The sequence below is a fragment of the Amphimedon queenslandica genome, unplaced genomic scaffold (genome assembly GCF_000090795.2).
Source record: "Amphimedon queenslandica unplaced genomic scaffold, v1.1 AMPQUscaffold_13278, whole genome shotgun sequence".
NCBI classification, from domain to species: Eukaryota; Metazoa; Porifera; class Demospongiae; order Haplosclerida; family Niphatidae; genus Amphimedon; species Amphimedon queenslandica.
This window is the reverse complement of record NW_003546486.1, coordinates 114,098-127,000: the sequence shown is the minus strand read 5'-3', so window position 1 is coordinate 127,000 and position 12,903 is coordinate 114,098. Positions and strand designations below refer to the sequence as shown.

The window sequence follows — 12,903 nt, the reverse complement described above, 5'->3', positions numbered from 1 at the left end:
CAGATTATTAATACTTAAACAATAGACTACACTAACCTGCTTTAGTCCAGTAGTCACATTGAATACTCTTAGTATCAGTTGAAATATCTTTCAATGACTGCAACTCTTCCTTTAGTTGTAATTTTTCTTTTGTCAGTTTAGCAATTATCAGTTCATCGTCAAAAACTTTAGCTTTAAGTTTCTCATTCTCTTCTACACAAAATAAATGTATAATATAACATATTACCATAAAAGGATATACCTTGACTGGTTGTTTCTTTAGTTTTTGTTGTCTCCCCCTCCTCCTTCTCCTCTCCTTTAAGATCATCAATATCTTTATAAACTAGTAAACACACACACACATCAAACAAGTCTCTAACTATTACTGTGTGTGTATATATACTTACCATCACTTGGTCCAGTAGACACTTCCTCTTTAGTTGAAGATAGTTTAGTTTCTTTCACTCCTTCTACTCTTGTCTTGTCTAGTGGTATAGGTTCAATAACTACTGACACACACACACACACACACAGTAGAGGACTATACCTTGCTGACTAGCCTCAAGGAGTGCTTCCTGCAGTGAGGTCTTGTTTCCCTCAGATACTCTTAACTCCTGCTGTAATGATTCCACATAATTTTGTAGTTTTACTTCTCTCTCTGTAGGGTATACTATAAACTGATCTTGCCACCATTGTCTGTTCTTTAATAATAACTGATACTTGTCTTGATAGGCCTCGGTAGTCAGACCAGTAGAATCCAGTACTTCACTTACTCTCCATTCACCTTCTCTTAAAACTAATACAAACATGAAGGAGGAATAATTCATGTATGTACATGTACATGTAAACATGATGTAATGCTGTTACTATAATAGAACACAATACATGTAGCATTAGAGGGTATATAAATATTATCCATTAATTGTTGTTTTAATCACAAATTACAAACCAGAAAATACATTTTAAGGGACAATTGCTAAAATAAAGTGCCGCCCAAATGGCACCAATACACTGCACTATACACAGAACTTGGTAATTTAGTTATGTCAACTATCATTGCAGTTTATTATAACAATAATAATTCCCTCATGTTATGTCATGGAATACCAGCAATGATGTATTCAAACTTAAACTTGAGTTGTATCTCCAATAAATCCCTCTATACAGTACATACAATGCAAAATAGTTCAGTTCTTACCTAGTTCTATTAACATTGTGATATTGGGATCAGTGATATAGGCAGAAAATGGTTGCTCATATTCTCTTCCTACATCTTTCCATTGAGTTGTTCCTCTCCCACCCACTACCACCAACCACACACAGTGTGGACTCATCATTATTGATGATAAGGAATAATTCTTTCTACTAGTAACAGATTCAGGTAGAACAATCTGTTGAAATAATACATGTATGGTAATATTTTATCATGTAAACAGTATTTACAATATGCTACAAATATTCAAGGGAATATACATGTACATGCACTAGGTACATGTACTGTACATGCACACAGTGAGTATTTCTAAGGTATTAATACAATACAATACATTAACATGACAACTACTGTACAATCACTGTATCAAACACATGTACACTCTAAACTAATAACATTATACACATACCTTACTCCACTGGTACTGACTAGTATTCAGTAACCAACTATCATTTACTAGTCCATCATAACCCTCTCCACCTATCATTACTAGTGTTGGTGAGTCACTGATGATACTAGTAATAGCATGAAAACGTCTCTCCACAGGCCACTGTACACTAGCAGGTACTACTGGTCCCTTAACACTCTCCCAGTGCTAGATAAAATGAATTAATCGATATTATAAAATGTATCAATGCATGTACACTGTTCTATTATACTTGAGTGTTTGTTCATTTAATTATAAAATAATTATGTTAATACTAGTGATAATTGTACAGTTTCCATTAAAATAAAGTATAAAACCAAATCTACATGTAATACTCATTTAATTACATTTTTCAAATTACAAGCTATACCCTTATGTACATGTATTAATACATGTATCTAAACATGATTGATCCATGCAATAAATACATCCCATACAGTGATAAGATAACTTACTATTGTAGTATCAGACTCCAGTCGACATGTATAAACTGTATTAACAAGTAAGCTTCTACCATCATCCCTAGGCACTGCTCCACCAAACATGACAGCTTTATTATTAGTAATCTTTTCAATAGCAAAGGCAGCAGTAGGAGGACAACACTGACCACTAATAGTTGGAATAATCCATTGTCCTAAATAGAAATAGATAGTATAATTAGAAATATTAAGTATGACAATGCAAATATCATGTACATACATGTATACATGTATAGCAAGAAATAATGGCTGTAAATTAATTTTGATGATTGGCAGTTTGGTGAAAAACAATGTATTTAAAATTGCCTTTATTTTTTATCCACTTTGCACAGATACATATCAGTTGTAGCTCAATATGACAACATTTGACAATATCGTTCATAAATGGAGTAAAATGATTATTAGAGTTCAATAAACTAAATGAATGAATGAATGACAGACAACCAGACTACCTAGTCCCTCAACCACACAAAGCATTGGTGAGGGAAGTTAATCAATAAATTTACTAAGACCATGTGGACAAATTATTAATAGGTGGAGTAGGATGCATCCATGCTTGAAGGCTTCATTGTTAATTTTGCATTTTTACTTTTATGTAGCTGATGTAACTCAAAATTAGTTAGTCAAATCAACTGTCTCTTCATACAATGATGGCTCATGCTCACTCCTTCAATGTTTACATGCACCTACTTAATATGCAAATGGTAAGAAAAATAACGATTGAACAAGATACCTACGGTGCATGGCCTCGCCCCTATAGCTGCTATGGTGCATGACCACACTGCAATAGCTGTTTGATTATCAGCATGAAGAGAGTCTGCTAAACACTAGCTTCCTGCAGGTGCACTTGCTCTTGAATACCTGCAGAAGTAGCAGCACTGCAGCACATACATGCAAGCAGCTCCAGCTCCTCCCATGCATGCAGATTAAAAGGTGTGGCATTCCATCATAACTGTAATGATTGGCAGCAAGAAGACCATGTGAGAAAGAAGCTTCACTTTTTCTTTACTAATCAGCAATATATGATAAACTTGCTGACAAAAAAGTTGCTGCCTTTGTATATTTGAGATAGTATAGGTACTGTAGTACCTATAACCCAGCAAGTTGTTGTTCTAGCACTGCACAAACGAGTGACCTCAGCAATTTCAAGTAAGTACAACTCTTCATTCAGTAAGATTTAGAGAAATCTGTTCATATTTTTTGAAGATCATGTTCTAATCTACTGAAAAATGTTACCAGCTATCTCTAAAGTGCCAACACAACGGAACTTGGCTCAACTACTCGATTTTCTTACTTTGAAGCTTCTGTACCTAGCACTTGTATTTGAGCAACATTAAGAAAGACTTTTTCACGTCAAAAAGAAAGATCTAGGAGCTTAAAACACACTGTGCTAAAGTTATTGTTTATTAAAAACAAATTTCAGTTGTACAGAATGAATGAATGAATGAATGACAGACACACACAACAACTACCTATACCTCACATAGGCGAGACCAAAAATATGTCATCACAAGCAGAATATAGATTAATATATGTATTAATCAATAAATACTTACTTGTTGATAGGTTTAATATATTCTGTTCATTAGTACAAATACGACCATTAACCATCTGAATATACTGATACTGTGATTGGTATGTAGTGGGTGTAGAACCATTCCCTCCTATTATAAATAGGTATTCTGTACCCATAGACTCCATACACACCATATCACCAAACGTTCTCTTCATTACAGCATCACTGATTGGTATTATATTACTCCATTCATATGTTAGACTGTTAAATGAGTTGATGTCATTATGAAAGCAGTCATCATGTCCACATGTACCGCCAAAAAAGAAGATGTCATTGTTTCTGATAGTACAGAAGTATCCTATAGCTCCTAGAGGAGGTGATGTTCCTCTGGTCACGTGAGAGGACCAAAGACCAGTCCTAAACTCAAGTCTATCAATGGTGGACAACAATTCCCTCTTTTGTGGGGAATCATGAACTCTAGGTAAGTCAGGCCTATCCCCTCCCCACAGGAACATTGATTCTCCTACTACAGGAGCTAAGTGATCTGATATCCCTCCCATTTGATAGATACCTGTAAAATACAAACATGATGAGAAAGAGGAGGAAGAAAACAGAAACTAACCTTTAGACATTGTTTGTCAAGAATGTTAATTAACCAGCCACACCCATACTCTAATGAATATTGTTATTAAATAACAATATTCATTAGAGTAACGGTGGGAGTTTAATGTTCAAAGTAGTGAAAGTACCATAAAAAATTTAAACATTTGACTAGAAACCCAATTTTTTTCTGAGGGGTAGAGCTCTCCTACTGCAATAGCTAGAACCAATTTCAGCAAGTTTGCAATGGCTATTCCATGTTATATTTGACTGCAAATGATTATGGTCAATTGCTAAGTCCAAATTATTTGGACTTAGCAATTGACCATAATCATGAGAAAAAGAAAGAGATTTGTCAGGAGAAAACAGCCTAAAAGAGAGCTAACCTTCAGACATCATTGTTGTTTTTGTTTCCCTTTATGAATTCATTACCAGATACCTCTGGTGTCCCAAAGGGAGTATTAAATTATTCATGAGATGAGAGCTATAGGGTTAATCACTCTTCTTTACTTTATCCATTATTAAAATACTGTATCTATGACTCATCAATGACGTAATATTTGTTCCTGAGTCTATTTATGTTTAATACAAAATATTCTATCCCTTTTGTCAATTTATCAATTATTTTTAGTTTTTTGAAATAATGCATTACATAATTTAAATTTGACCACAATAAAGCCTAAACTATCAAAATACTGTAGATCAATAATGATTGCAGTGGATCTTTGAAGTATTGCCATAAAGTCTACTGAGATAAGTCAAAATTACATAACAGTACTATTAATGCTACAACTCAAGAGCTATGACAACAGATGTCCAAGCAAATAACAGTTACATCACTAGTGCTCATGTTGCTACTATTACCAAGCTAACAAGGTACTACTAGTACGTACATGTACATTAAGTATTAATTTATTATTATTATTTCTTGCAATTATTATTTCAAGAATATGAATTTAGAGAAGTTGCCTGTACATGTATGCCAGTGTATAATCAATCATTAGTATCATCACCAGTTGTTTTGCTTTATTGCCATTAAATCTGATCTACGTATGATGCCATGAGTCTGTGTGTAGGTCCCTGATGCATAGCGTGAGGGACCTCCCCTTGATACTCTTCTATTCACTTTCTTCCATTGATGACTGGGGGGAGGTGAACGAGATATTGGGACCTAATTAAGATGCACATTATTGTTGAAGTACACAATTTCTATAGAATACACATACAGTACATATAATTTTCTGATAAAAGCTACATGTGTATTTTGCTTTTTATGAATTTTTAAAGTTACTTGGAAATCTAGTAAAAGTCCCTGCACTAATTCCCGTATTGAGAAAAATTTTGCCAAAATTAAAAAAGAGAAAATCTCTATTTAAAAAATTTTTTCTGATGTACTGGTATATACATGTACATGTACTTATGTTGTGTAGAAAGTTTGAGCTGATTCCAATTAAATTTGAATTTTTTCAAATTTTTAAAAGTTGCTCCAAAATCGGCTAAAAGTCCCTGTACAAGGGGTGTTATCCAAATTTTGCCAAAATTGAAAAGAAGAGAAATTTCTACTTTTATAATTTTTTTGATGCATATGCATGTACATATGTTGTATAAAAAGGTTGAGCTGATTCCAATGAAGTTTTGATTTTTTTACAAATTTTTAAAGTGAAAAATCAGGACAAAGTCCCTGTACTATGGTATTTTATTAAAAGTGTCGATAATTATTGTGATTGATGCTTACAATTCTAGCACTGGTGACAGTGAGGTCTATTGGTTTTCCATAGGTAGAGTGAGGGGGAGGGGGAGGAGGAGGAGGAGGGACTGGTTTCTTTGTTGTCATGTGACTAGCTGAGGCACACCCTTCCTCGCTCGTGATAACGGCTATACTGTTGTCCTTGAGTGAGCCTGAAGGGGAGTACTGGGACGAGGCTAGAGAATGAAAAGGAGGAACATAGTTATGCATGTACCGTATAGCTCCAAATTTTTGTCAGTCAAAAATTTTGTCAAAATCTCAATTTTCTCGTTTTCGTCAATAAAATTTTCGTCAATAAATTTTTCATCATTTTGTTATTACAATCCTACTAACGTGGAACAAAAATTTCGTCAAGCAAAAATACCTGACAAATTTGACGAAAATTTGGACCCATTGAAAATTTGGAGCTATACGGTACTGTACATGTACATACATACATACATGTACATGTACATGGTTATAGATACATGTGTATTTTGCCTTTGAATTTTATCATGTACATGATGGTAGCATGTTTTTTTACAAAAAGAATGTTCATTGATAGTAATAAAACTAGCATGGCATATTGCATGTTAGATAAAACATAAGAAATGTAGCATAAGTACATAAAATATACATAATGAATGTAAGTCAGGAGCTGTAGTGCTGAATACATGTACATGTACATACTAGTGCTTTATCAGTGTCAGTTATCTTATCAGTTCTTAACCAAATCACACTAAACAGGTTAATTAAAATTAAAATACTTCATAAGCCAATCAGCCACAAGTAATGACAACATTTCCTCATAATAATAATGAGTGATTGATTAAGAAATGAATGGTATTATATAAAAAAACACTAACACATAATTAACGTACTAACACATGTAGCTACATGTACACCTACACGTACATTATAGTGCTTTTGTAATACACAAGGTGCTCCACCTTGTTAATAATGCTTTATGGTATGCTGCACTAATTAATGTTATTAGCTGCCACTGTTTAAAGAGCATCACTAATCATGCAATGAGGTATAACACGTTAAATACCATACATGTAGTATCATTATTACCTATTACCATACCTTTACATGCATGTACATGTACATGTACATAATTCATTTCGTTTTTGATGTACATGTAGCTAGTACAGTATCATTTATACAAAGCACATAGAATACTTGTCACTAATAGCCATAAACACAATTAAAGTATTCTATAGTCCATACATATGTATATTAGAGAATTGCTAGATTACTGTACATTTACATACCATTCAGAAATAAGGTACATGTACATTGTATATTTAGTAGTGTATAACTATAACCATTCATTTACATTACAATTCCTCTCCTTACCATTATTCCTTCTCTTGCATGCACTGCTGCTGATTTACTTCGATTCATGAAAGGTATAAAAGCTCTTGGCTTCACTTCAGCTCCACCTCCTCCTTCAGAATCATCACTTGTCTTCTTAACAGGCAGAGAAGGAGAAGAATGAGTCCTACTTCTTTTAACTTCTTTTCTTTCTTTCCTCTCTCTGATTGCGCTAGACTGTGGTCCAATATACAGCTCTCCAGTTTGCAGTCCTCAACCAATATGTCAGGGTTTGAAGGAGGAACTGGTGAGGCCGGTTTAGGTGATTGTGGGTGAAGCTCAGTGTGTCTCAATATCCTACAAGGAACAAGTTAATGATTGTACATTGTACACATGTAAGTGTCCAGCATTATTAGTTGTACAATGTATACATGTACATGTATGTATGTGCATATGTATGCGTATATACATGCATATAATATACACATATTAATTATACATGTACATGTATATATGTACATGTATAATTAATATGTGTATATTATATGTATGTATATGTACATGTATAATGTATGTGTGCTTTATAGTTATTTTGAATGTACTTACATGTACACGTATTGGAGGGTAAAAATTAATTTTGAATTATTCATAGCATTTTTTGAGTATTATCTTTACCAATAGGTCAACAATAGGGCTGTTAGTGTGTGCCATACTGATCATGCCATGAGTGTAGGTACAATGAAACATATGCAAAGTATTCACACAGTCTTATGTGTACCAGTATAAATGTATACTTCACACTGTATATGCATGTGTGTGTAGTTAATGTACATTGTACACTAACAGATATTGCTACCTGTTATTATACCAGTTAGGTGTGTGTGTGGGTGTGTGTGTGTGTGTGTGTGTGTGTGTGTGTGTGTGTGTGTGTGTGTGTGTGTGTGTGTGTGTGTGTGTGTGTGTGTGTGTGTGTGTGTGTGTGTGTGTGTGTGTGTGTGTGTGTGTGTGTGTGTGTATTATTATTATTATGATGATGCAATATGTACATGTACATGTATACCTTGTACAGTTGTTCTCTATATTCGTGAGCTGTTAGTTGTACATTATCTTCAATCACTGGCACTATTTGACACCCAATGACTGGCTTCTTGTCAGAATCATGAAACCTATTGATTTAAATTAAAAAATATATATCAAAACCATCTTTATAACACTCTTGCTTACATGTATATGCACACACAAAAACACTGTCAATTTCACTGTTAAATTTTATGGCGACTACATTATCACACATACACCTGTAGATTGAAATACACACACACACATTTGACTCTCTCTTTTTCATTCTTCCTTTCTCCCTCCCTCTCTCTCTCTCTCTCCCTCTCTTTTCCATCTTCCTCTGAATCACTAAAAAGTACATGTACATATCTACTAGTGTACTTTGATAGGTAAGGATGCTCTAGACAATTTTCAGCAGTCAGTCTCTTGTTCGGATTGAAATTTAGCAACTTGTTGAGTAAATCAAGTGAAATATCATCAGCTTGAGGTAATATATCAGTCAAATACTTGTGTCTCCTATAGTATATACCGGTAACACATAATTAATCTAAGTGAAAATAATTATTGTAAACATACATGTACATACATTTATAATGAACTTACATAGCACATATCACTGAGTTACATATACATGTACATGTACATGTATATGTATGGTAAAAACATACAGTATTTTTTATTATATGCAATATTATGTACATGTACATTATACATATACACTGTATGTACTTGTGTATTATTTGGTCCAGTATTGCTTTGGCGTAAGGTGATTTAATGCTCTCCATGTCTTGTCTTGAAGGAGGAGGGAGGGTAGACATTATCCTGTCCAACTGGTTGATGGTGGATGAGCCAGGGTAGAGTGGCCTACTTGTAAAGAATGACAATAAAATATTTACATGTTGTAATGGTTTTTTTGTGCAATGAAAAGTGATAGGATATACATGTACATGTACATGTATATACATGTGGTCTTGTGATACATTTGGGAAACAAAGAAGAAATGTGATCATAATTATGTCCATACGAGTTGAGGGCTGTGTGTGGCCTCAGTGTATGTATATGTGATTCTTCATTAAATTTCCTGTATGTACGTATGTTAAATGATAAATTCCATTCCTTAAACTAATGTACTGTTACAGTAGTACTTATGTACATGTAGTTTATATAATCTCTCATTCTCCCCTCTCTCTCTCCCTCTCTCTCTCTCTCTTCCTCTCTCTCCTCTCCCTTCCTCTCTCTCCCTCTCTCTCTCCCTCTTTCTCTCCCTCTCTCTCTCCCTTTCTCACTCTCCTTCTCCCTCTCTCCCCCCTCACTCTCTCCATCATTACTTGCTATCATTTCTGCTAGTATACAACCAAGCGACCACATGTCCACTCCTCTTGTATATCGTCTTGATCCTAGCAATATCTCTGGACTACGGTACCAATGTGTAGCAACATAGTCAGTCATGGCTGGATTGAAATCACTAACACCATCACCTCCAACCCCTTTACTCCCTTCATTGCTTGTGCTAGCCAGTGAATGGGCTAATCCAAAATCAGCCAACTATAATGTACTTACACGTAGGAGAAATATAGGATATCAAATAGTACAATGATGAACATCAAACAAAATGTACATGTATGCTACAAAATGCATGCTATTTATAGTGTTGATTAATAATAATGTACATGTATTGACATTACAATCATAGTGCTGTTTCTCATACTCATTCACATGCATCACATGTACATGTACATGTAATGCATGTAGCATAATAAAAAAAGGACATTTAAAATTCATTATTTATAGTGCTTTTTTATCACATCCGTTACTCCAAGTCCTATTCTATCGTACTGAACTGGATTCGTTGCCGTATTTCGTTCTCTCTTCTCAGGAGCTCTATCATGTGTCTCCGTGGGGCCAGATCATCCTATCACCATCCTTGCCAATCCTTCCTCTCTCATGAGCAAGCTCTCTCAGATGGGAGAGTTTACTAACTTACTTCTGTAGTTTATACCATACACATGCAGGCATTCACATGTACATGCATTATACTTATACATATTCAAATTGTATATATTCATGATATTGTTCCTACGTGTTTGTTATTATTTATTATTTATACATGCATATGACACTTTAATTACTGCATATTTGTTTTTTTTACATGTACAATTTGTGGGAGTATGGCACTAGCTGATAGACAGTGACTGCTGAGTAATAGTGATTAGGACTTAATGTGTTAACTAATTAAGATTTTGTGTTAAATTATTATTGTTACTATGTTTAGTATCATTACACTTATGTAATGATTTAATTTTGATTTTTGTATAAAAGGAGCTTGTGCTCTGTACTCTTTGGTCTGTCATTTTGTCTGTAGTTCTTTGCTGTAATATAATCTTTGATCTTAACCGATCGTATATCCCGCGGCAAGTGCATTTATACCAATACAATTGAGCATACATGTACATGTACATCTCTTAAAATTTAATTGTGTTGTATAGTAATAGTATGTACTGTACCTTGATAAAACATTCAGAATTAATGAGGATATTGCTGGGCTTCAGGTCACGATGAATGACATTGCCAGAATGAATGTACCATGTGTACATGTACATGTACATGTACATGAATACCCGACACAATTGACTCATAATGTACTGCATATGAACTGACTAGAGTATCTTACTCTTTATCACTGCATGAAGATCAGTATCTATAAGAGATTATTATAACACACTCACACTGACTGGTGGAGATATACATGTACATGTATGTGCATGGTTGATAAGCACTACAATACAATACATGGCATTTGGAAGAATTAAAAAAAGTCATAGAAAATCTAATTTTGATCAGAATTAGCTCAAAATTGAAATGCAACATAAGAACATGTACATGTATATGTATCAGGAAAAAATTATAAAAATGGCAAATTCTCTACTTTTTATTTTTGGTGAAATTTGACGAAAGTCCCTGTACAGGGACTTTGGCCAAATTTCACCAAAAATAAAATTTGGCCAAATTAGCCTTTGGTATTTTTCAAAAATTGGCCGTTTTTAAAATAAGTTCATAACTTGAAAAATTTAAGTCGGAATCTGTTCAAACTTTCTACACAGCATAAGTACATCAATATGTATCAGAAAATGTAATAAAAATTAAGGGTGATTTCAGAGCCATTTTTCCAAAAAACCATGGGCTATAGCCTTGGGTATTTTTCAAAAATTGGCCGTTTTAAAAAAATGTTCGTAACTTGAAAAATTTAAGTCGGAATAAGTTCAAACTTTCTACACAGCATAAGTACATCAATATGTATCAGAAAATATAATAAAAATTATGGGTGATTTCAGAGCCATTGTTTCAAAAAAACCATGGGCTATAGCCTTGGGTATTTTTTAAAAATTGACCATTTTAAAAAGTACTAATAACTTGAAAAATTTAAGTCGGAATAAGTTCAAACTTTCTACACAGCATAAGTACATCAATATGTATCAGAAAATATAATAAAAATTATAGGTGATTTCAGAGCCATTGTTTCAAAAAAACCATGGGCTATAGCCTTGGGTATTTTTTAAAAATTGACCATTTTAAAAAGTACTAATAACTTTAAAAATTTAAGTCGGAATCAGCTCAAACTTTCTACACAGCATAAGTACATCAATATGTATCAGAAAATTTAATAAAAATTGGGGGCGATTTCGGAGCCATTTATTCAAAAAAACCATGGGCTATAGCCTTGGGTATTTTTCAAAAATTGGCCATTTTTAAAATAGGCTCATAACTTGAAAAATTTAAGTTGGAATCAACTCAAACTTTCTACACAGCATAAGGGCATCAATATGTATCAGAAAATGTAATGAAAATTAAGGGTGATTTCGGAGCCATTTTTTCCTAAAAAACCATGGGCTATAGCCTTGGGTATTTTTTAAAAATTGACTGTTTTTAAAAAATGTTCATAGCTTGAAAAATTTAAGTCGGAATAAGTTCAAACTTTCTACACAGCATAAGTACATCAATATGTATCAGAAAATGTAATAAAAATTGAGGGTGATTTCGGAGCCATTTTTCCAAAAAAACCATGGGCCTTTGGTATTTTTCAAAAATTGGCCGTTTTTAAAAAAGTTCATAACTTGAAAAATTTAAGTCGGAATCAGTTCAAACTTTCTACACAGCATAAGTACATCAATATGTATCAGAAAATGTAAAAAAAGTCAAAGCCTGTTTATATACATTCATGTACATGTGCAGGTATAGTGTGACTTACTAAATGATTAACAGGTAATGGAACTGGCTCTGAACCTACATAATAATTAATAATAATAATTTATAATAATAATAATTTAAATAATTAACACACAGTAAGTATTGTTACAAATTTAATGAATAATGATCATCAATTTACAGTACATGTACATGTATTATGCATGTGCACTATAATCCTCATACATAATGACATATATTGTATGTGTAGGGTACACTAACTATATTTATGGTATGTTTATCATTTATTATTATTATTACTTATTATTAATATTATTATTATTATTATTTTATTGCAATCATGAAAGAGAATATATATTATTATTATTATTATTATTATTA

The 12,903-nt window shown here is 33.3% G+C and overlaps 1 protein-coding gene across 3 annotated transcripts; it reads right to left on the bottom strand.

The window, feature by feature from the left end:
- Positions 1-5,151: 5,151 nt before the first annotated feature.
- LOC109583814 (putative serine/threonine-protein kinase C05D10.2) lies at positions 5,152-12,605 on the bottom strand. 3 transcript variants are annotated; one of them, XM_019999295.1, is made up of 9 exons: positions 12,566-12,605; positions 10,824-11,017; positions 9,644-9,864; positions 9,049-9,183; positions 8,701-8,835; positions 8,321-8,426; positions 7,303-7,617; positions 5,950-6,137; positions 5,152-5,385 (listed from the first exon to the last, which is right to left on the bottom strand). In XM_019999295.1, the coding sequence occupies exons 2-7, from the start codon at positions 10,965-10,967 to the stop codon at positions 7,600-7,602; spliced, it is 759 nt and encodes a 252-aa protein (XP_019854854.1). In that variant the 5' UTR covers positions 10,968-11,017; positions 12,566-12,605; the 3' UTR covers positions 5,152-5,385; positions 5,950-6,137; positions 7,303-7,599. The 3 variants fall into 3 exon arrangements, with proteins under 3 accessions (XP_019854854.1, XP_019854853.1, XP_019854855.1); XM_019999294.1 differs by having other exon boundaries at positions 9,049-9,187; positions 9,648-9,864; XM_019999296.1 differs by having other exon boundaries at positions 9,049-9,187; positions 9,648-9,864; positions 10,991-11,017; positions 12,566-12,598.
- Between the last annotated feature and the right edge of the window lie 298 nt (positions 12,606-12,903).

Coding starts and splice junctions, on each gene's coding strand:
- LOC109583814 (XM_019999295.1), bottom strand. CDS start 10,967: ATGCAGTACATTATGAGTCAATTGTGTCGGGTATTCATGTACATGTAC. Junction 9,184..9,643: donor GCAGAAATGATAGCAAGTAA/TGATGGAGAGAG, acceptor CTTTACAAGTAG/GCCACTCTACCCTGGCTCAT. Junction 8,836..9,048: donor CTGGACCAAATAATACACAA/GTACATACAGTG, acceptor TATATACTATAG/GAGACACAAGTATTTGACTG.